Source organism: Choloepus didactylus, chromosome 27, assembly GCF_015220235.1.
Source record: "Choloepus didactylus isolate mChoDid1 chromosome 27, mChoDid1.pri, whole genome shotgun sequence".
Taxonomy (NCBI): domain Eukaryota; kingdom Metazoa; phylum Chordata; class Mammalia; order Pilosa; family Megalonychidae; genus Choloepus; species Choloepus didactylus.
This window is the reverse complement of record NC_051333.1, coordinates 2,065,612-2,087,353: the sequence shown is the minus strand read 5'-3', so window position 1 is coordinate 2,087,353 and position 21,742 is coordinate 2,065,612. Positions and strand designations below refer to the sequence as shown.

The 21,742-nt window shown below is 45.1% G+C and overlaps 2 protein-coding genes across 3 annotated transcripts in view; both read left to right on the top strand.

Annotated features, from left to right (window-relative positions):
• The window catches only part of LOC119521831 (bile salt sulfotransferase-like), a 28,423-nt gene extending 25,352 nt beyond the window's left edge, over nucleotides 1-3,071 (top strand). Inside the window, exon 6 of the mRNA XM_037820508.1 lies at nucleotides 2,989-3,071. Within this exon, the coding sequence (XP_037676436.1) occupies nucleotides 2,989-3,071 (83 nt within the window). The remainder of the gene's footprint in view (nucleotides 1-2,988) is intronic.
• Nucleotides 320-20,261, top strand: ZNF667 (zinc finger protein 667). 2 transcript variants are annotated; one of them, XM_037818831.1, is made up of 6 exons: nucleotides 320-475; nucleotides 2,989-3,165; nucleotides 5,125-7,021; nucleotides 9,713-9,839; nucleotides 13,887-13,979; nucleotides 17,393-20,261. In XM_037818831.1, exons 3-6 carry the CDS (start codon nucleotides 6,989-6,991, stop codon nucleotides 18,961-18,963), a joined length of 1,824 nt encoding a protein of 607 aa, XP_037674759.1. In that variant the 5' UTR covers nucleotides 320-475; nucleotides 2,989-3,165; nucleotides 5,125-6,988; the 3' UTR covers nucleotides 18,964-20,261. The 2 variants fall into 2 exon arrangements, with proteins under 2 accessions (XP_037674759.1, XP_037674758.1); XM_037818830.1 differs by lacking the exon at nucleotides 320-475 and having other exon boundaries at nucleotides 3,102-3,165; nucleotides 6,944-7,021.
• The last annotated feature ends 1,481 nt before the right edge of the window (nucleotides 20,262-21,742 follow it).

Here is a 21,742-nt window from a genome sequence, read left to right as displayed (position 1 = left end):
GCGACGCCACGCGGGGCGCAGTGTCCTCTGGGAAATGGAGTCTGGGAGCCGGAGAGGCGCCACGCAAAGGTCTCTGGGACTTCTTCAATGAAGGCGCAGGTGAAGTCCCACTACTAGCCTGGAGGGCCGTCCCTTCTCCCTTTCCTCGGTGGACTCGTCTCCGGACCGGACAGATCGGAGCCAGCGCAGACAAGGGCCCTCGACCTCCCGTCCGGGCGTGAGCGCCCGGATGCCGCGCCCGCGGAGGCTTCTGGGAACCTCAGCTTGAGCTTGAAGTGCGCAAGCGTAGGAGTGCCCGTCCACATCCGCTTGGTGAGCCCAGCTCCAGGAGCTGCTGAACATGGGGGACGAGGGAAAGCGTGTTGGGGCGCGGAGCCCCTCGGCGGGAACATGCAGGTGTGAAGCCGGAGAGGGCAGCGAAACGGGGAGGTGAGGTTTGGTTGAACAACTCAAGGGCCCCAGAGCTCCAGTACGCGTAAGTAATTTCGAGATAGGAGCGAGGAGCGCCCTCAAGGGCATGCGTAGTTGGGTGGGGCCGTGTGGAACCGTGCCCGGAGAGCGGCCTGTGTGCGCGTGCGTGCCGCGTGGTTTTGTTTGGGGGCGGAGCCTGGCGCGCGCGGCTACGTGTTGCGCATGTGAGCAGGTGGGGCCAGCGCGTGCTGCTAGGGTCCTGGAGAGGAGTGCGCAGGCGCGGGAGAGCGGTTCCCCTACGCAGTTGTGATTGTGGTTCCCGCGGCTCCGAACCTTCGAGGCCGGAGGTGAGGCCGGTCGCGAGCGCGGGGATCCGTGGCTGCAGGGGTCTGTGTGCGCCTGGCCTGCGTGCGGCCGTGCCCTGAGGCGCCTGTGGGCTTGCGGGCCGTGACTGCGCAAGGGCAGGACTGTGACAGCGTGTCTGTGATGTGGGATGGTGTCTGGCGTGAGGGGCCGTGTCGGGGCTTGTGGGGGGGGCAAGGAGCCCTGTCTCTGGGACCGTGCGCGTCGTTGTGCGCCCCTGTGGTGCTTAGATGAGAAAAAGGAGTGAACCCATGGGGAGTGGGGGGCTGGGGGTGGGTGTGTGAATGTGGCTGAGGATTTGTGTTGACGGCGTGCAGTTGTGTGTATGTGACTACTGAGGTGCCGCGCACCTGCGTAAGCAATGGCGGACTGATGCACAGGCATCTGTATGCGCGACTGAGGCACGCGCAGGTGCGCGAGCGTGACGGTACCGATGTGCGGACATTTGCGTACGCGTGACGCCTGAGGTGCGCACATCTGCATATGTGTGACGACCGAGGCGCGCACGCCTCCGTAAACGTGGCGGACCTATGTACGGGTATTTGCGTATGCGTGATGACTGTGGTGCGTACATCTGCATACGTGTGACGCCTGAGGTGCGCACATCTGCATACGCCTGACAACAGGGGACTGCGTAAGCGTGGCGGACTGATGTACGGGCATTTGCGTACTTGGGACTCCTGAGGTGCGTGTATATCTACATACGCCTGACGACCGAGGTACGCGCGCTTGCGTAAGTGTGGCGGACCAGTGTATGGGGATTTGCATACGCGTGACGACTGAGGCCCGTCCATCTGCATATGTGTGATGATTGAGGTCCGTGCGTAGGCGGAAGTGCGGGGGCCGAGGTAAGCGCATTTACATCTGCGTAATGTGAGGTACGCGTACCTGCTTACGCCTGGCAGCTTAGGTGCGTGTATCTGCATACGCGTGGCAGGCGAGGCACACGAATCTGTGTATGCATGGACCGAGGTGCGTGAATCGGATGCGCATTTGCGGATGGGTGGCGGGCGCCAGGTATGGCACGGCTGGGGGCTTTGACTCCCTGGTTGTCTCTGTCGCGGGGTGTTGGTGGCTTTGCGGTTGTGTGTGGTGGTGTGCGTCTGTGCTTTTCACATAGTGGCGCAGAGCAGGGTTTGTCAACTTTGGTTGCGTTGATGTTTTGGACCAATTAATTCTCTGTTGTAGGGGTCTGCTCTGTGCGTTGCAGGATGTTTAGCAGCATATTTGGTTTCTATCCTCTAGATACCCGTGGCAGCCCTATTCCCACCCCCACCCCCAGTTATGACAACCCAAAATGTCTCCGGAAGTTTCCAGATGGCTTCTTGGGGGCAAAATCGCCTCCAGTAACCCTGCTGTAGAGCTATGTTGTTTCTGTCCAGATCTGTTTGGTATCCCATTTTGTACCTGTGATTATTTTTTAGCCATTTCCTATTGTAGGGTAATTAGGCTGTGTTCAATCTCTTTATAGTGTAATAATTTTAAAAATATTTAATATTTGTTTAGCACTGCCCCTGCTTCCTGGCACTGGTCTAAGTGTGTCACATTTTTAATTTGTTTAATTTTCCCAACAACCCTGTGGAGTCAGCATGATTATTTGCCCCGTTTTACACTTGAGGAAGCCGAGACCCAGAAGGGATAAGTAGCATACTAAGGCCACATGGATTGTGTGACAGAGTCAGAAGTTCAACTCAGACAGCTTGACTCAGGCCTGCCTCCTCTGTGTTACTGTGTGGTCTCTTTTCCAGACCTTGCTGCAGTGGATAGTATCTGTCATTCCACACACTTGCAAGGACAACTAAAGATAAGTACCAGAAATGAGCTCATTGGGTTAAGGCGTATGTGTGTTTTCAGTCTTCAAGAGGTTGTCACATTGTTCTCTGTAGGGCTACCAGTTTCTCTTTTTCTGGCACTGTGTAAGAATTCTCTCCTCAGCCATCTTAGTGGGTCTCAGTCTTCCTAGGTCTTCTGCATGCTTGGTGTGTAATGAATTAAACAGGAGAAAGAGGGTGAGAAGTTATCAGGTTTCAGTTGCTTAAAATATCGCATGTAAATTTCCTAACAGCCAAAGGTGAGAGGGATTTTCTTTACTCTTTTGTATAGGTGAGTACATGGGGGCTCTGTGCTGTTTCCCCACAGCTAATGATTGGCAGAGGAAAACTTTTAACTCCAGAATTACCTAATTTCAAACTCTTGTTCTCTTCTCCCCAGCAGTGCTGAATTTGTTGGAGGAAATTATTTTGTGGACAAGAATCGTGCTTCTCAAATTTGGCTTGTGTGGCAGATGCCATCAGTAATGATAAACTACAGGATGAGCACAATACAGCCTCCTGGAGCAATCAGTTTTACTTGAGAAGTCAAAAGGAAAAAGCCAAGTGATTCACCTGTCTGGTAAATGATTTAAAAGTGGTTTTTATGTTAACACAAGCTCAGATTTATTATCAAGTAGAATGCAGAAGGTAGATGGAGGTTTCACAGTGGAGCAGGTTTTAAAAGGGTTTGGTTTTCTGTTACAGGGTAGGTGTTTGGTGGGTATTCACACCCAGAGATTGACATTAATCCTCTTCACTGCTCGGGGAGGTTAGTCAAAAGCTTGAGAATTCCCGGGCAAGGAGTAGAGCTTCATTCTCAGAACCCCCAGAATGGTGTGATGCTGGAGCCGGCTAGCACCAGTTCATGAGAACCATGTGCAGCTCTTCCCGTCGCCTCAGTGTTACCCGCTTGGTAGGTTAGGGCGCTGTGGTGGAAGTATTTTTACTGTGGAAGTTGGCAAACCCACAAATCAGGGCTTCCCTCTCGGCTTCCCCAGAAATCCATTTGTTAAATATTAGAAGCACACCCCTGCCCTGGTGTCTACCACAGAAAACCCAGAATTCAGGGAGCAGGCTTTGAGGGTTCTCGGGCAGGCCCCTTCATTCCCATTTTCTGCACTAGGGAAACCTTGCTCCAAGCCATCAAATAATTGAAGGCCACTCAGGCTGTCACGGAGCCATGACTCCTTGGCCTTCTCTTGGTTGGCTCTAATTTCCCCAAGTTCTGTGGCCACTCTTAAGATAACAAAGATGAACGTCTTCTAACTATTCAGATGTTTTCAGGGAGGAGTTCACACTGACACACCTCACACCTTGCATGGGAGAATAGTGGAGATATTTCCTGTTCAGGACTCCTCTCCTGCTTGAAGAGGGCAGATGGCACTGCATGTGGACAGGGGCCCAAGTCTCTGTGACAGTGGGCAGTTCATTTTACCTCTCATCCTCAGAATGAGAAATGGGAGCCTTCCTTTGTTAGTTTGTCATAAAGATTAAAAAGATCATATAATACACATAAAATATCCGCACAGCTTTCATTCTCGTAATTGTTGTTAGCTGAGGCGATCCTGTTCCCCAAGGATTGAGCACGTCCCATGTGCACACCTGAGTGTTTACGTAGAGCACATGGACAGAAGGTTCCTTTCCCAAACTCACAGCCCGTAGCTCTGGCTCCACCCAACGTTAATAGTATTAATGATATCAGATAAAGCCAACTGTTATTGTGCATTAACTGTGATATTATCTAATTCTCAGAACAACATACCTTATTCAACTTTTGCAGATGTAAAAGAGAGAGGTAAAGGCCCAAAGAGGGTCAGTGATTTGCCCAAGGTCACACAGCTGTACACGGAAACATTGGTCACCTCCGTCCTGTGTCCTTGGGCGGATATTATTACCTCTCTGTACTTCAGTTTCCTCATCTGTAAAATGTCATTAATAATAGTGTCTACTCACAAGTCTTGGTGTGAGAATTAAATGATGGTCTGTGTAGACTGGTGCTTGACACATGTAAGTACTCAATATTTATTGATCTTATTAATAATTAATCTTCTTTTACAGCTGTTATTTCTTACTTCTTTTTACTCTTCCTACAAAGAAAGAGGAATAATAAACAAAACATTTTCCTGGGTGTGTTCCCTTAAGTAGTACAAAGCCATCTGATGTTTCATGTTTTGAATCAAAACATATCTGATATCAGACACTGAACTTAAGCCTGGCTTTGGCTTCATTTATCTTTCCATGGCCCCTGAAGGGAAGGGAAAAAAGGAATATCTGTTGAGGGAAACTTCCATATTTCCATTTTCCAGACTGTTGTACATTTTTCATAGAAAAATCCCAAGTGGCTTTTTAGCTCTAGGACACGGTGATGGCGCTTTGGTCTTTGGTGGGTGCCGTGTGCCGGGGGACTGCGGTGAGCTGCCACGTGTGCACAACTGAATTTCAAATGATGTAGTCTTTAAAAAAGCATGTTTGCAAAAACATTAATATTTGGTGAAGGGTGACCAGGCAGTCATTCTGTTATTCTTCTACTTTCCTGTAGATTTGAAATTTTTCGGAACAGTCTGCCCTCACCTCTGCCTTTTCAGGACCCTGTTCTTCAGAGGCAGCTGTGGAGGGAAGTGGAGTCCAGCAGAGAGGCAACGGGACTGAGGCTCCCAGCAGAGCTGCTCCTCTCGGGGGGGTTCTGCGTAGAGTGGCCGCATCCCACCCTGGAGTGCTTGTTGCTCTGGCACACAAGGGTGTCTTTTGAGTGTTCATCCAGCCCCTGCTCTGCGTTCTCAGCCCTGGGAATGCAGCAGTGAATGAAACAGTCAAGGTCCCTGCTTTTGTCAAGCCCAGATCACGGTGGGGGATACAACAGCAGCATAAGCACGTAGGCTAACAGGCTGGTGTCAGAAAGCAGTTAAGTGCTTTGAAGAAAACAGAGCAATACTGTCTTATAGACTCTTATCTGTGGAGCAGTGTTGTCTAGCAGAAACACAGGGCAACACACATACTTAATTTTTCCAGTAGCCCTTTTGAAAAAAGTAAAAACACAAATTATTAAGATTAATTTAGTAATACATTTTATTTCACTCAATATATCCAAAACATGCCTATTTCAACATATAATCAAAAAAAAATCAAGATGTTTTACATTTTCTGTTTAATACTGAGGCTTCAAAATCTAGTATGTGTTTTACACATGCTCCAATTCTCAACTCAGACAGTTCATTTTCATCTGAGATATTTGATCTGTTTTTAAATTTCACAAAATTTTCAACTGGGAAAGTAGAGCCACATACCCAAGTTGTTCCAAACATACTTTATCCGTTTTTTATTTTAAATTGGTTATATAAAGTTAAAGTCTTCCATTCCTCAGTTGGGGTACCCTCACTTTCAGTGCTCACTTGTCCCCTGTGCCCCGGGGCTTCTGTGCTGGACCGCGCAGGCCCTCAGGGTGGAGACTGTCACGATGGGAGGGTGACATTCAGCCTCGTCACCCCTGCTCTGCACTCGCTCGTCCGGGCTGTCCGCGTGTAGCCCTGGACTTCTGCAGGGCGGTCTAGTGGGTCCCCTCCTCAGCCCTTGCCTCCTTCTCCTCCCCCCACACACGTGTAGTTTACTCACTGCACAGTGGCCGGAAAGACTGTGGCTCCATGTTATGTCCTGTCACTCAACTCAAGTCCAGACTACTCCCCACAGTCTTCAGGACTTTTCCGGGCCCAGCCCCTCTTGACCTCATTCACCCCGCACCCCACTCCCCGCCTGGCTGGCTCTCCCCTGCACACACCAAGCAAGCTCCTACCCCAGGTCCTTTGTACCTGGCACATTCCTCTGCCTGCAACGTGCTTCCCCCAACTCCTACACGAGAGGCTCGTACAACATTCAGACCTCTGCCCAGCATCACTTCAGAGGCTTTCCCCAGCCACCTCATCACCCTTAGCCCCGGTCCCCGTCTGGTTCTCTGCATAGCAGTGACCTCAGCAAACATGGACTTCTGTATGGATTTCCTTGTTAGAATATGAGGTGCCCGACTGCTTGCTTTTCCACTCTTACTCACCGCTCTGCCCACAGCAGCTGGAGCAGGGCCTGGCATCTACCTGGCCCTCAGTAAATGCTTATCAAATGGATGAGCAGGTGTCTGCATGGGTGGTGTTTGCCTCCTGCTCTGGAGCCTGCTGCAGTCTTAGGAGCCAACAGCAGTGGCCATGGCCCTTTCCTGCCTCTTCTCAGGAGGCAGGAATCCTCCAAAGATAGTCTGACCTCCCCTCAACTGTGTGTGTGTTTCCAGGGTAAGGTGCCAAGGGGACCCTGAGACCACACAAAAGTCCAGCCAGTCTTGTGACTCTTCTTCTCCCCCTACCCCCTCTTCCCAGCGCTCTGCCTTGTTCCACTCGTGGAGCCTCACCAGGGAGGAGAGAATGCCTGCCACACGGGGGAAATCCAAGTCCAAGGTAAGTGGAGACTCCTTTTCAGACCCGGCCTGTTTGCTTTCCTTCTGTGGAAACTTCCTGCCCAACAGAGACCCAAACAGGACCTGCCCTAGTGTCCTGCCACTGCCGTGCAGGGTAGGAACCCAAGAATCCCCAGGTGGCCATCGGTCCGTTCCTCTCAGCGTGCACATAGCCGTGTGTTCCCTTTGGCGTCTCCATGCGCTGCTGGTGGTGGGAGAAACACCCTTCCTGGAGGGCAGGTGACAGTCACTGGCGTGGGGGCTGTGACTCCTCGAGGCAGAGATGAGTGCCCAGTGCGATTAGTTGAGGCAGAGGGGCATTCTGAGTGTGCTCCAGGGTTAGGCTCTGGTGTCCCTTTGTTTTTATTTGTAAAATCCTATTTACAATGAGGAAATCCTGCAGCTAGGGACGTAGCTGTAAGAGGTGCCGTGTGGTCCTTTTATTCCTGTGCAGTTCATTGAAGCCAGGTTAACGAGGCCGTAGTTGAGTGTTTGGATTGGCATGAACAGTCAGGCTCCTGTGAAAAGCACCCTTCACCACTTTCATCCATGAGGTAGTTTCGTCCAACAAGTATTGTGAATGTGACTTCCCAAAACAAACATTTTGTGCCTTAATCCCCTGTTGATTCCCTGTTGCTCTTGGAAGGGGTGGCTGGGCCTCAGCAGGGCAGGGCTTCGCCAGAGAGCCCTCAGGAGGTGGGTGTTAGGATCCCAGCGGGACAAGGACGGTGTCCAGGATGGACAGTGCTGGGAATACCTCGGGGCTTCTGGGACGTTGCCTGGATGAGATGCTGCTTCTGCTTGCAGATTATGGAAATCTCAACTCAAAGCGCTTAAACAGTGGAGGAGATGCATTGGTTTATGCTCTAGAATATAGAAATGCACATTCTTTAACCTTTTCCCTTAGTTATATGTCAGGAATACCTTTCTGTATCAGCAGATACTAGGGTACATTGTTATTTTTTATAACTGTGTGATATTCCTTCCGCATTTGTGCCTTAATTTTTTTTTTTAATCCCTCACCTGAAGAACATTTTTCATTCTTTTAAAGAGTGCTCCAAAGAGCAACATCTTTTTACAATTGTTTGGTGACTTTCTCAGCAGAACTGCTGGATTAAACCTTAGGTATTTATTAAGTGCCTTCAGAAGGGAAGATTCTGGGCTAGGCACCTGTGGGAATACAGCAATGATCAAAACACCTTCCCTATCCTTACAGTCTGTAGCAGAGATCAAAGTGATTTAAGGTAAAAAGTAATAAAGATCCTTGGAGAAACAGTAGGTGATAAATTATGGAAATACATCTTGGATGCAGGGACACTGTCACATGATAAGTATAGCATAGCTATCTCTGAGTAGATTCTTAGCACATAGCAAGTGTTCAAAAATGCTTTCCAGATATGACTCGTTTCACTTGAAACTCCCAAGTACACACTCCTTCGTGCTATTTTGGCTGATTTATCCCGAGAGGCGGTAGATGAAGGGTTGAGGTGGAGGACTTGGAGCCACACTGTCTTAGTGTATAACCAGGATCTAGCACATGCCTTCCTTGTAACCTTATACAAGCACTTAGTTACCGGTGGCTCGAGTTTCCTCGTCCATAAACTGGGACCTGCACAAAAGTCTGTTGGGAGCAATAGGCAATCAACCCCTGATCTTGGAACTGTGCCTGCCACACGGTAAGCACTCAGCACCTAGTACCTATGAATACCTGTGTTTTATTGTTGTCAGCTTCTTTTTTCTAAATGTTTATATTTGTTTATATCAGATGAAAGTTTATTAACATCCTCTGACATCTAGAATGGAGCGAAGACATTTTCATGCCCCTGGAAGCCACTTTGTGTTCCCTGCTGTTTATCAGAGAAACGGTATTAATTGAGCCCATTTTACTCTGTGGACAATTAACTGGCTTTCTCTTTACTTGCTCTCTGTCACAGTCATCCTTGAAATTGCATTCCCAATGAAGTTAAATTTTTTTAATTGTAGCAACGTATATAACTCACAATTCCCCAGTTTTAACCACTTTCAGGTGTACAATTTGGTAGTATTAATTGCATTCACAATATTGTGCTGCCATCACCAATATCCATTATTTCAACTTTTTCAATACCTCAAACAGAAACTCTGCATCTATTAAGCAGTAACTCCCTCTTCACCCACCCCCATCTCAGCCCGTGGTAACCTATAATCTATCTGTCTCTATGAAATTTGCTCCTTCTAGGTATTTCATGTAAGTGAGATCATATAATACTTGTCTTTTTCTGTCTGGGTTATTGCACTCAACTTGATGCCTTCACGGTTCATCTAGTCCATAGTATATTTGAGAACTTCCATTATTTTTCATGATTGAATAATGTTCCATTGTATGTATACACCACATTTCATTTATCCATTCATCTCTTGCTGGACACTTAGGTTGCTTCCACCTTTGGCTATTGTGATTAGTGCTGCTAATTAGTGTACAGGTATCTGTTCGAGTCCTTGCTTTTAGTTATTTTGGGCATATACCGAGAAATGGGATTGTATGGTAATCCTATGTTTCAATCTCTTGGGAACCACCAAATTGGTTTCCACAGTGGTGGCTGCACTGTTTTAAATTCCTGCCAGCAGTGCATGAGGTCTCAGGTTTCTTCACATCCTCACCAGTGCTTGTTATTTTCTGTTTTAAGAAAGGATGTGTGATTTTTCATTTCAGGCACCAGTGACATTTGGGGATTTGGCCATTTACTTCTCCCAGGAAGAATGGGAGTGGCTGAGCCCCATGCAGAAGGATTTGTACAAAGAGGTCATGTTGGAGAACTACCACAACCTGGTCTCTGTTGGTAAGGAGCTTCTCCCCCTCCGTGATCCAAACCAGCCTCTGAGGGATGTGTATCAGTGAGACAAACAGTTTTGTTTTCTTTGTTTTAAACAGCTTTATTTAGATGTAACTCAACTACCATATAATTTGTCCATATAAAGTGTACAATTCAGAGTGTGTTTTTTCCCATTTGTAGGCACCCCCATTTCCCTCAGTTTATGCAGTCCCTGGCAACCACTAATCTATTTTCTGTTCATAGGTTTGCCTGTTCTGGACAACTCACATAAATGGAATCATATAATATGAGATCTTTTGTGTTAGGCTTCTTAGCGTAATGTTTTTAGGATTCATCCCTGTTCAGCATGCATCAGGACTTCATTCCTTTTTATTCCCAAATATTTCATACCATGCTTTCTTTCTTTTAATAAATCAGTGAGTTTTCAGGTTAAATTCTGAATATTTGTTGGGATTTTAAGCTAGGTATTCTTTGATTTGGAAGTGAGGTTGCAGTCCTAACTAGCAAAGGGAATGCTTTGCTGATTTAAAGTACATCTATGTATCCCCAAACTCAATGGAATTTTAAGTTTGAGAGTGTCTAGGTGTAAAAGGAAAGAGTAGTTTGAAGCAACTAAGTGTAATTTAAGGGATGATTGTTTTCTTTAATCTTCCTTTCTCTTACATATGTTTACAAGTCTGTGGATTCTTGTGGTAGAGACAGTGCTGGTGAAGTAACCAGGCCAAGGCAGTCGGGTGCCGAGATGCTGCCCCTTCCTCCCCTGTCCTGCCTGGACGGCCGTGGGGGTCGCCTGTCCCGGGCGGCGTAGGACTGCTTCCTCCACGGGGGGCTTACCGTGGATAAGAAACCTTGTTCTGTTGAGCCATTCGGATTTGGGGGCTTATCTGATGGGCATTTGGCGCTGATTGCCCACCTTTTATAACTGTCCTTGCTGCTGCCCTGTGCCCTTTCCCTGTGATCCTCCCGGTCTTGTAGGGACCCGTTGGTTGTACCTTTCTAGTGAGATGTAGAGTTTTCAGTAAGAAATTTTCATTATCAGAGGAGCATTCCCACTTTCTGTATTTTCATCAAGACATTCTTTGTGAATTTTTATTCCTTTAAAAAGAGGGTTTCTTGGTTCCTACTAAAAGCATTTTTTTATGCTAAAATGTTGTCTGTGGTTTCTACTTAAATAAGAGAGTGTGCTGGTTCTTTGGATGTATTTCTCTCCCTTTTTGTAAGTTTGTGTATGAATAACTTAGCTGTATAAGGGCCAGGGGATTCTTATTTTTCCTCTTGTGGGTCAGTTAAATATGTTCCATGACCGTATTATCCTGTCCTTGATTATAATTATTACAATGCTAATTTTGGCAGAGGCTGTGAATTGTCCTCCTTTATTCTTCTCTTCTCCCTTCCCTCATGTGGAGTTTCAGCTGGGCACGTAGCCATCCAGCAGGAGACTGAATTCCCCAGCCTCCCTCCCAACTAGGTGTGCTTAGTGAGTGGAAGTGACGTGTGTGACCTTACGTCGTCTCCTTAAGGAAGTTGCTTACTCTCTACTTCATTTTTTCTTCTCTTTTTGCACGCAGTACTGATGGGCCAATTTTAACCAAGCAAATGAGAACAATACTCTAAAGCGGTGTTTTTCAAACATTAGTTTGGTTACCAATCACCAGGGATCTTTTTAAAAAATAGATTCTAATTGAGAAGGTCTGGGTGGGGCTTGAGTTTTAGCGTCTTACCAGGGTCCCAGGTAATGCTGTTGCTTCTCGTCTGGGAGAGCACACCTGGAATAACCAGATCTTGGAAGATGGCAAATACAGAATAGAAGAAACCCAGGTTGCTGAACGGCCTCCACAAACAGAGCTGCTTCTCTCCTCTCTGCATTACCTGCTGAGAGCGAAATTAACTTCTAACGTATCCACCATGTTTTTGGACTTAATTGTTAGCCTATGAAAACAATTACAATAACAAGTGTCATTTACTGAGTGGTTTACGAGGTTTCAGACACAGTCATTCTGTCTTTAATATTCATAATATTCCAATGAAATAGAAACTCTTATTATATCCATTTTATGGCAAGGAAACTGAGGCAAGTTATTTGGACAGTTAATTGGTCCATTGAATTTGTAAGTGGCAGACCAGAATTAAAACTTGAATATCTTGTTCTCAAATGAAACATTTATTACCAAATGGACCACACTTTAATCAGTACGTATAACTTGGGACATCCAAATTCTGGGCTTGCTAAACCTTTACCAGAGCTTTTGCCTCTTGATGTTTGGGTTGCTGTTGACAACTCTATGCCAGCCAACAAGACACATGTGGTCAGTCCTTCTGCCCATCATTTTAGAACTAAGATTTGGGAAGAAATAGACTAAGACCATGGTAGAGGCACTAATATGCTTACACACCTGGAGAAAAGACGACCTGTTCTCTTTTATTGCTTCATCTTAGCCTTGTCTTCTCCTGATCAATCCTTTTTGGTCCTTGGTGAGATGTGAGAGAAGGAAAGAAAGAGTGATGGAAATATACAAGCATGGAAAATGTCGAGTCAGGCGGAGGGGGAAAGCTGCCACCAGTGTGTGATGCTCCTCTGGCCTTCAGGCTCTGTCACCAGGCACAGCTGGTGGACTGAGTCCGTCAGAGGTTCTCACAGCCTCAGGAAGCACTCAGGATCCTCCCACAGCCATCTCATTCTGGGGTACATACACCATATTTTGTTTAACCATTCATTGTCTGATGGGTGGATTAGTCAGGGTTCTCCAGAGAAATGGAACGAACAGGATCTATGTATGTGTGTGTGTTGTGTATGTGTACATATGAAGAGCTGTATGATTAGGGATTGGCTCTTGTAACCATGAGGATTGGCACGTCCATGTTTGGTAGGATAGGCTGCAAGTTGGGAACTTGCTGGTGATGTTGAATTCCCCTGTCTGGCTGAAGAAGAGATGGGAATCCTGGCTACTGAAACCCTCACTTCTCCCTTTAAGGCCTTCACCTGATGAGATGAGAACATTCCTGTCATCACCTAAGGTCATTTCCTTTGTTGATTGTAGTTGTAATCAGCCATAAATGCAGTCAGCTGACTAATGATTTTAATCTACAGAATATCCTCACAGTAACAGTCAGGCTGGTGCTTGCTTGACCAAACAGCTGGACACCATAACTCCACCAAGTTGATGGATGAAATTAACCATCACAGTAGACATTTGGGTTGCTTCCATTCTTGCACTAGTCTGAGTCATGCTGCTAAGAACATTTGTGTATAAGTTTTTGAATGACACATGTTTTCATTTCACTTGGATATATACAGCGGAGTAGAACTGTGGGGTCATATGGTAACTCTTCTAAGGACACCTCAGTTGTCTTAAGAGAGAGAATTCAATGTGAGGAATGATTAAACAGGTACTGGAGGACTGAAAAAGTAACAGACCTAGTATCTGCTTGGCACGGCCACCATCCCTGGGGCTGGGCGGACAAAGGGAAGTGTGTGGGGTATGAGTACTTAGAGGGGCCCCGCAGAGCTGGGACTCAGTTCTGAGGGGGGCCAGGAGCACTGCCGGGCTGTGTTTTACCTGTGAGAGGGCAAAATGAGGCTGGTTTGGGGAGTGTGTGTGTGCGGGGGGGGTTGCACAGAAAACCAGCTGCTGCTGGGTGATGCTGACAAGATGGGAAGCAAGCAGGTCCCTGCTGCCTCTTCTTGGCTCCTGCTGCCGTTGACATTGGAAGCTGATGGGGAGCGGCTGGTAAAGGAGAAGTGTGTCTTGCAGCATGCCAGCCCCGGCATCACAAGCAGGGCTTGGATTTGAAGCTGAATGACAATAAATCCTTCACTACCCAGCCTTGGGAGTTTCTGGTCCAGCTTTTCAGGAAGGTAGTTTGCTTTTCAGATTTAGAGGTAAATGGCTCTACTGGCCGTAACTGGGTTTTAATCATCCTCATTTTGGCTGCCCTTCCCCCCCTCCATTCTTTCTTCATGTTAACAAACCTTCCTTCTGTTGACATAGGCTTTGACTCTGATTTCTGTGGCACTCACATTATGGTCAATTCCCGTTTTCTTCCCATGTGCAGGATTTTCTCTTCGGAGGCCAAATGTGATCACTCTGTTGGAGCAAGGGAAGGCTCCCTGGATCGTGGAGGCAGTGAGAAGACGCCGGGGCCCTGGTGAGTGAGAGAACCAAGGCTTAGTAGGGAACCTTCTGTTTAAGAGCCTGCTGAATTGCAAGGAAGCAACGCTTTCAGACAGTATTTGCGAGACCTCTCTCCCCAAAAAAGAATGCAGATACCTTTGAAGAATCATGACAGAAAGGGGGAGTTGTCTACATTTAGGAGGAAGAAGCCACAAAGGAGTGTTTGGGAAATAGGAAGAACATTGAGAGTGTGTAGTGTTAGGAAACCCCGGATTTCTCCTTGAAGAGCGTCAGTGGTACCACATGCTCAGAGGCATGGAGAGGAATGGAAGCCCTGGAAGAGCTTCCAGATCTGACAGGTAACTGGCCTGAGGGACTGGGGAGACTTCCAGAGTAATAGAGGAAAGAGTTTCTCAAGGTTTAATGATGTCTAATAAGCAGAAGTCAGATGGTGGCACAGCACATGCTGTGACATGCGAGGAGAGGAAGGAGAAGAAATGTCCTTCTTTAAAATACTTTTAAGTTACAAAAGAAATTTAACCACATTACATAAAGTTAAGCAAAAGAAAAGAGAAAAACAGGTCCACACTTTCCACTATTAACTTGTTTTAGTTCATAAAATTTGTTTTCATGGTTATTATAAAGTTCATGCACTTTTTCCTTTTTCACTTGTTTTATTTAAATGTTGTGTGTTAGTACTGTTTCTCATAGACTGTTAGCCACTTATGTTGTCATTTCCAATGTATCCACATAAGGTTTTTTTGCCTTTTTCTATAATAGTTTCAGAAGTAGGATAACTGGAATCAAAGAGTTGGACCACTTTTCAGGCTCCACATACATATTTCTGAATAGGTTTCCAGAAGAGTTGTCAAATTGACACCATCAACAGCTATGTAATATAGTGTCAGTCTGGTTGTGTATTTAATAGTATCCAATGTTGGCATTAAAACTTTTTTCTTGAATAAAATTATAGTCAATCCTCAGTGAAAACTTACTGTGTGCAGCTTCTGCATTGAGGCCTGTATGTACATTATTTCATTTAATTCTCATAACACTTGTTAGGAACCTCTGTCAACCCCACGAGGAATTTGAGGCTTAAATGAGGGTTTGGTGCTTAGAAAAGCTAAATAACTCTCCTAGGATCGCCCATCCAGTGAGCAGGGATTGGCAAGTTGGCCTCTGGAGCCTTTAACCAGTGCACTGCGTAGGCCATACTGTTTGTCTTGTCTGTTTGCTGGCATTTGTTTGTTTTCTGTTTTTACTTATTCTCCTCCGTATATTCTGTTCGTGATCTTTCTCCTTCCATCTGTTAATGACTTTGTTTTTCTTTTTAGCTGAGCTAGTGAGCGATAATATGATAAAGCCTTTAACCATTTGGCATCGCATTTGCTTCAAATATTTCCCCATTCTCTCCTTTGCCTTTTTATTTTACTTGCCTCTTATTTTTCTGTTTTGATAGGTAAAAGGTTTTTCTGTAATTTTGCATGGTGGAAGGTATTGGCATCCACATTATAAATTCTATTTTTTCTGTAGTTAGAAATTCATCTGCCTTCCAGAATTTTTATATTGTTTTGTTTTTTTAATGGATTTATATTTTAATGCTGCACAAATTGACCTGAGATTATTCTCATTGCCTGGTGTGGGTTAAGGGACTTCCACATTGAAGACAGGGAGATGAGTTAAGGAGCTGGAAGAAGTAGTGAGGCCCTGGACAAAGGAGGGCGTGAGAGAGGAGGAAGGAAGGCAGAACTCAGAGAAAAGTTGGGTGGGAGAAGTAGCAGGATTGATGTAACTTGGGGGATTCAGGGCAGGAAGGATTTTAGGATAAATCTTGGGTTTCTTGTTCGGCCAGTGCCACTTGGTTCACTGTGAAGATTTCAGTTATCTCCCTTCTTTAATCACCACTCCCCACCCCCATTTTGCCTGATTGTTTTGTGGTGTTTCTTGGAATAGTAATTGTAATAAGAGGCTACTACCATATATTAAAGAACTTTGGGTCCACAGAGCCTTCTCCAGAACCCTTGGAGCCAGATGTGTTTCACAATTCAGAATCAAGATTTTAGAAAAGCGAACAGGTCATAGATTGTGTGTAAAATACCAGGCAGGAGCTGAACAGCACCTTAATATTCAGAAAATATGACTAGTATCTCTGAATGGGATAAACGAAGGCTATAAATAACCTTATTTCAGTTCAGTTGGAGTTTTGCTACTAAATGTCCAACCATCAAAAAAATCTAAAAACAAAGTTTCAGTTCTCAGTTTTTTGATAGCTTAGAATGTCAGATGGAGGATTATAGTATGTGCCAGAAATTTTATATGTTATTTCCAGTTATCACGCAAATCTATGATGTGGGTAATAGTACCTGTATTTTAAAGATTATAGTGCTGATAGTAATAGATGGAAGGAGAGTTTCTCAGGTGATGTGGTTACATGACAGTGACTTCAGTAAGCTCCAGGTCTGCCTTTAAGCAGAGCCATCCACTAGAATAAAATGTGAGACACATATGTGATAAAAAACTTTGTTATCCACATTAAAATAAATAAAAAGCTGGTGAAATTAATTGTAATAATATATTTTATTTAACCCATTTTATCCAAAATATTATCATTTCAACATATAATCAACATTTTTTAAATGAGATGGTTTAATTCTTTTTCTTATACTAGGTCTTCACAATCCATTAAGTCACTTGCACAAGTATTTTTAAAAACCGTCTTGTACTTTCATGCTCTGTTCTAGTTGGTCCATATTTAATTGTTTTGTTTTGTTTAAGTCTAATCTGTTACCTTGTTGTCTTTCAATTTTTTTCCTACTTCTGAGTTGAAAGTTTTCAACCTTCTAAATATCTAAATACTCAATTCTAATTGCTGCTTAGTTTGATTTTTTTAAGATTTGATTGTAATATTTTTTTTAATTTACAACTATATTGAGTTATAATTTATGTCACAAAATTCAGTGATTTTCTTTTTAAATAAATTTGCCAAGTTGTGTAGCCATCACCATAATCCAGTTTTAGAACATTTTCATCCCCCCAATAAGGTCCTTCATGCCTGTTTACAGTTAATCCCCATTCCCACCTCCAGCCCCATGTCACCACGAATCTACCTTCTGTCTCTGTAGATTTGCCTTTTCTGGGTATTTCATGTAATAAAAACAAGCTTAGTTAATGAACAACTGATGAAGTTTAAAATGGTATGTGGTATAAAATTTTTTCTACAAATAAAACCTTCATTTATTCATTTCCAGTTTACAAACTCGCCTGAATGCCAGTATTTCTGTGATGCCCTTAGTATGGTAACTTAAACAAAACTTGACTGAAAAAGAAACCGGTTATTGTCATTGTTGTTATTAGGATTGATAATGCTAATTCCTCCATTTCTATTATGCAGACTTCATTTTTCTAGCACAAGAGAACAGAAACATTTAATTTCTTGATGTCTTTCAGACTCAGGGTCTAAGTGTGAGAGCAAGAAATCACCTCCAAATCAATGCAACAAATCTGGGCAAAGCATCCAGCAGAAACCAATTTCTGAACAACAAAAAGTTCCCACAAGAAAGAGGGCCTGCAAAAGAAATTCAGTCCTAATAAAATTGAAAAAAGGGCATTCAGGGAAGAAATCTTTAAAATGTAATGACTGTGGGAAAACCTTTAGGGGGAACTTATCTCTTAAACTTCATCAGAACTATCATACCAGAGAGAAGCCTTATGAATGCAGTAATTGTACAAAAGCCTTCACACGGATCTCATCCCTTGTTCTTCATCAGAGAATTCATATAGCAAAGAAGAGCCATGAATGTGATAAATGTGGGGAAAACTTCAATCAAAAAACACTTATTCTGCATGAGAAAAATCATGATGAAAAGAAAACCTTTGTCTGTGGGATGACTGTGAGTCAGTGCTCATCTGGCAGTACACACCAGAAGATTCGCATTGTTGAGAAGGTCCACCAGTGCAGAAAATGTGGCAAAGCTTTCAGTCTGTTATCGTCCTTTTTGCTTCATAAGAGAATTCACAATGAAAAGAAAATCCATAAATGCAGTAAATGTGGGAGAGGCTTCAATAAGAAATCAGTCCTTGTCATACATAAAAGAATTCATAGTGGAAAGAAAAGTCAAGATGTTGAGAAGGCCTTAAGTCTGCAGCACGGAAGTCACACATTAGAGAGTCCTTATAAATGCAGAAAATGTAAGAAATCCTTTGGTAGGGTTTCATCCCTTATGCTTCATCAGAGAGTTCACAATTCAGAGAAACCGTATAAATGTGATAAATGTGAGAAGGTCTTCAGACGACTTTCAACCCTTATTCTGCATCTGAGAGCTCATAATGGTGAGAAACAATACAGATGCAATAAATGTGAGAAGGTCTTTAATCGGCATGCATCCCTTATTCAACATCAGAAAATCCACACAAAGAAAAAGAAACGCTTTGAATGTAAGGACTGTGGGAAGATGTTTTCTGGTATTGCAAATCTTAAGATACATCAGAATATCCATTCTGAAGAGAAACCTTTCAAATGCAGTAAATGTAGTAAAGTTTTTGGCCGCCAGTCATTTCTTCTTGAACATCAGAGAATTCATACTGGGGAAAAGCCCTATCAGTGTGAGGAATGTGGAAAAGCCTTCAGTCACCGAATATCCCTTACTCGACATAAGAGAATTCATACTGAAGATAGACCTTATGAGTGTGACCAGTGTGGGAAGGCCTTCAGCCAGAGTGCACACCTTGCCCAACATGAAAGAATTCACACTGGAGAGAAACCATATACATGCAAAAGATGTGAGAAGGCCTTTAGTCAGCGCACATCCCTTATTCTGCATGAAAGAAGTCATACTGGAGAGAAGCCCTATGAATGTAATGAATGTGGGAAGGCATTTAGCAGTGGCTCAGACCTTATTCGACATCAGAGAAGTCATTCTTCTGAGAAACCTTATGAATGTAGTAAATGTGGGAAGGCGTATAGTCGGAGCTCATCCCTTATTCGACATCAGAATACACATTCTGAAGAAAAAGCCTAGGGTGGTTCTCCATCTGTAAAAGTGAAGGGTGTAACCGTCAAAGAAGCAGTGACAGAGGCTTTGGAAAATGTGTTTGTCTGTAACACATACGTTTTGTAGACATGGGATCATTTGATGGTAAATGGTCCCACTTTGAAAGCCAAAGAGCAAAAGTCAACTTCTGACTTTTGATGTGAGACTTTGAAATCAGTGGAGGCAGTCACTTATCACAGGTCTTCAGTTTCAAAGTAACAAGCTCAAAAGATAGAATCAGTCAGTCGTCATGGTGGAAGACCATTCTTCATTTCATAAGATTCACTGAATTCTATTTGGCAGTGCAGTTTTAAAGTTATTTTAGTCAAGTGCGAAGTGGAATTGCGAAGTCCATTTTTGTGGATGGGGCTTTGAGCCTGATTTAAGGCCTTACAAAGAAAGAGTTTGGGTCTTCAGAACTACAGCTATCAAATGTAAGGGAATTCGTGGTCAACCAGGGTGTCACTTCTGATCAACAGAAACTTGAAGGTGAGAATAAAGAAGAGCAAGTCTTTAAGCGGGTGAACGTATGGCATTCGTAATGGTGTGGAGCAGTAATCATTACTGTACAAGCTCCATGGATCTGAAGATCTGTTATCTTCATGGTGTGGAAGTCTAACATGGGTGAGACAGGCCAAGTGGAAGAGAACCAGGATGTACCGAAGAATGATGAACTTAAAGTGCAGGGAGAAAATTGTTACTATTTTGTTTGAAAATAAGTTGTCTATATTTATATAATAAACATCAGTATTTTCTTGTAAGAACATTGGTGTGGAATAAATTATTTGTAAAATGTGGGTGTGTGAATCCAATGATGGCTTCAGTGTAGTGGCTTCATGTAGTGTCTTCTTCCCAACAGCTTGGCTCCATTAGGGAAACACTCTAGTGCCAAACTTAAATGCATACGCATCCAGTTGTTTTAAAAAATAGCCCAGATAAGCAGTTTTTACCCATTTGGAGTTAACCTGCTTTGCATACACTCAGAATCTTTTCCCAGCAGCTGTTCTAGAGAATGACCTTACACTGCCTCAGCCCCTTGGAGCTATGTAGTCTAGAGGTTTCCCATAATGCTGACTCTGTGACACCTGGTCATGTAAGCCCTCCTTCCTCCCTCCCTTTCGCCTTTCCCCCAGGAGTTTTTGAGTTTTCCCTTGTCTGCGTCCCCTTTTCTGGGTGCCTTGCGCGCTGGCCTCTGGAAGGTTTCCGGCTGTGAGGGCCTGTCCCCCACATGCAAACCTGTCAAAGCGGCAGCCCTAATAAATAGCTTATGTGTTACTGCTGTCTAATAGTCAAGTCTTTTTCTTGGTCAACTCAGAAATCCTTGAATTCAAACTTGTTACAGTTGGTGACACAGTTGGGGGAGGATTTTCACTGATCGTGAAAAGAACAGGTTCCATCCACTCAGTATTGCAGTCACTTGGCAAAACAGTGCTCAACAACTTAAGGTGGTTGGGACTCAACATTTGGAACAAGTCTCTCAGTTTGGGAAAGCATTGTCGTTTGCTGTGCAACTTGGTATGTTGTCCAGTGTCTTACCCAGCAGCTCATTAGCCAGACCAGGCGGTAGCACCAGTACACTGAAACAGTGCAGTGGAACTTACTTTTGGAATCAGGTGCTTAGCTACCTGGGGAGGGAAGTAAGCCCACCTGCCTGGGTCCCCAACTAGGGAGATGTCTGAAGACTTGTGGGCCTGCCTTGAAAGGAGGCGTTCAGGCCTCTGGGCTGGCCCTGTAATGGGCTATAGCGGGAGCTCCCCATGGCTGGACCAAGACAAGAGGACATCCTTGTTCTTGGGGACCACTGGCAGGTACAGAGGCCAAAAATAATTGGCAGACTGAGGCAGGTTTTCAGAGCACAGCGGGCAGGGGTATCTTTGCAGACGGCTGGTTTTACTGCTGATACACTCATCAGTGCTGTCATCCCAGTTCTTCCCCTGAGGGCCCAGCTTCTGGTCCTTGTCAGCCAAAGAGCTACATGGAGTAGCTGAAGGCACCGAAGTTCATGTCCTGCCCCTCCCAGGACACTGAAGGAGGTCGTTGCCCTGCCGATGGGGCGCTCCAAACCAGGAGACTTGCTGGGTCCTGGCCATGGCCATGGCTGCTCTGTCAGCACACCAGCTGCAGGGAAGGTACGTGTCACAACTCTTGGGGGAGACGAGACAGCAGGGGAGGATTCTGAGTAGATAGATGGCGTCACAACCCTCACAGTAAGATTGGGACAATTCATCTTTCCTTTGCCAGTAACCACCCATAAATGCTAAAGAAAGAAAGCAAAAGGGGAGGACCGGAAAGGAGGGGCCTGCTCTCCTTGAAGGAGGAGACTCGTCCTTCCTCTCGCCCCGAGGCCCACCTCTCCTTAAGGACCTTGCCTAGGAACCAGAGGAGGATGGGGCTGGCTGGCTGTATGGAGTGGATTTGGCCAGGCGTGGTCCCTATCTCATGGGCTGAGATGAAGCAGTTGGCTGCTGTAGCCCAGGATGGGAACATGTCCCCTCTAACATTCGATGTGGAGGGTGGGCGTGACCCGCAGAGGAGGTGCTGGGCACCAGCCCACATGCACCTTGTTCACAAGTTTGCATGGCCTGGAAGGCTGCCCACCTCATGCTGGCCTCATGACAGCTTAGGCAGACTGTGAGTGGGAAACTCACTGGGCCCGAGATTCCGGCTGCGGGTGTTAGCATGGGCTCATCTGGCGACAGATGGCGCGGGGCAGGCTTACCTGGGGAGTAGGGAGGAAGCCGTGATGAGCCCTAACTCCGTGTTCCTC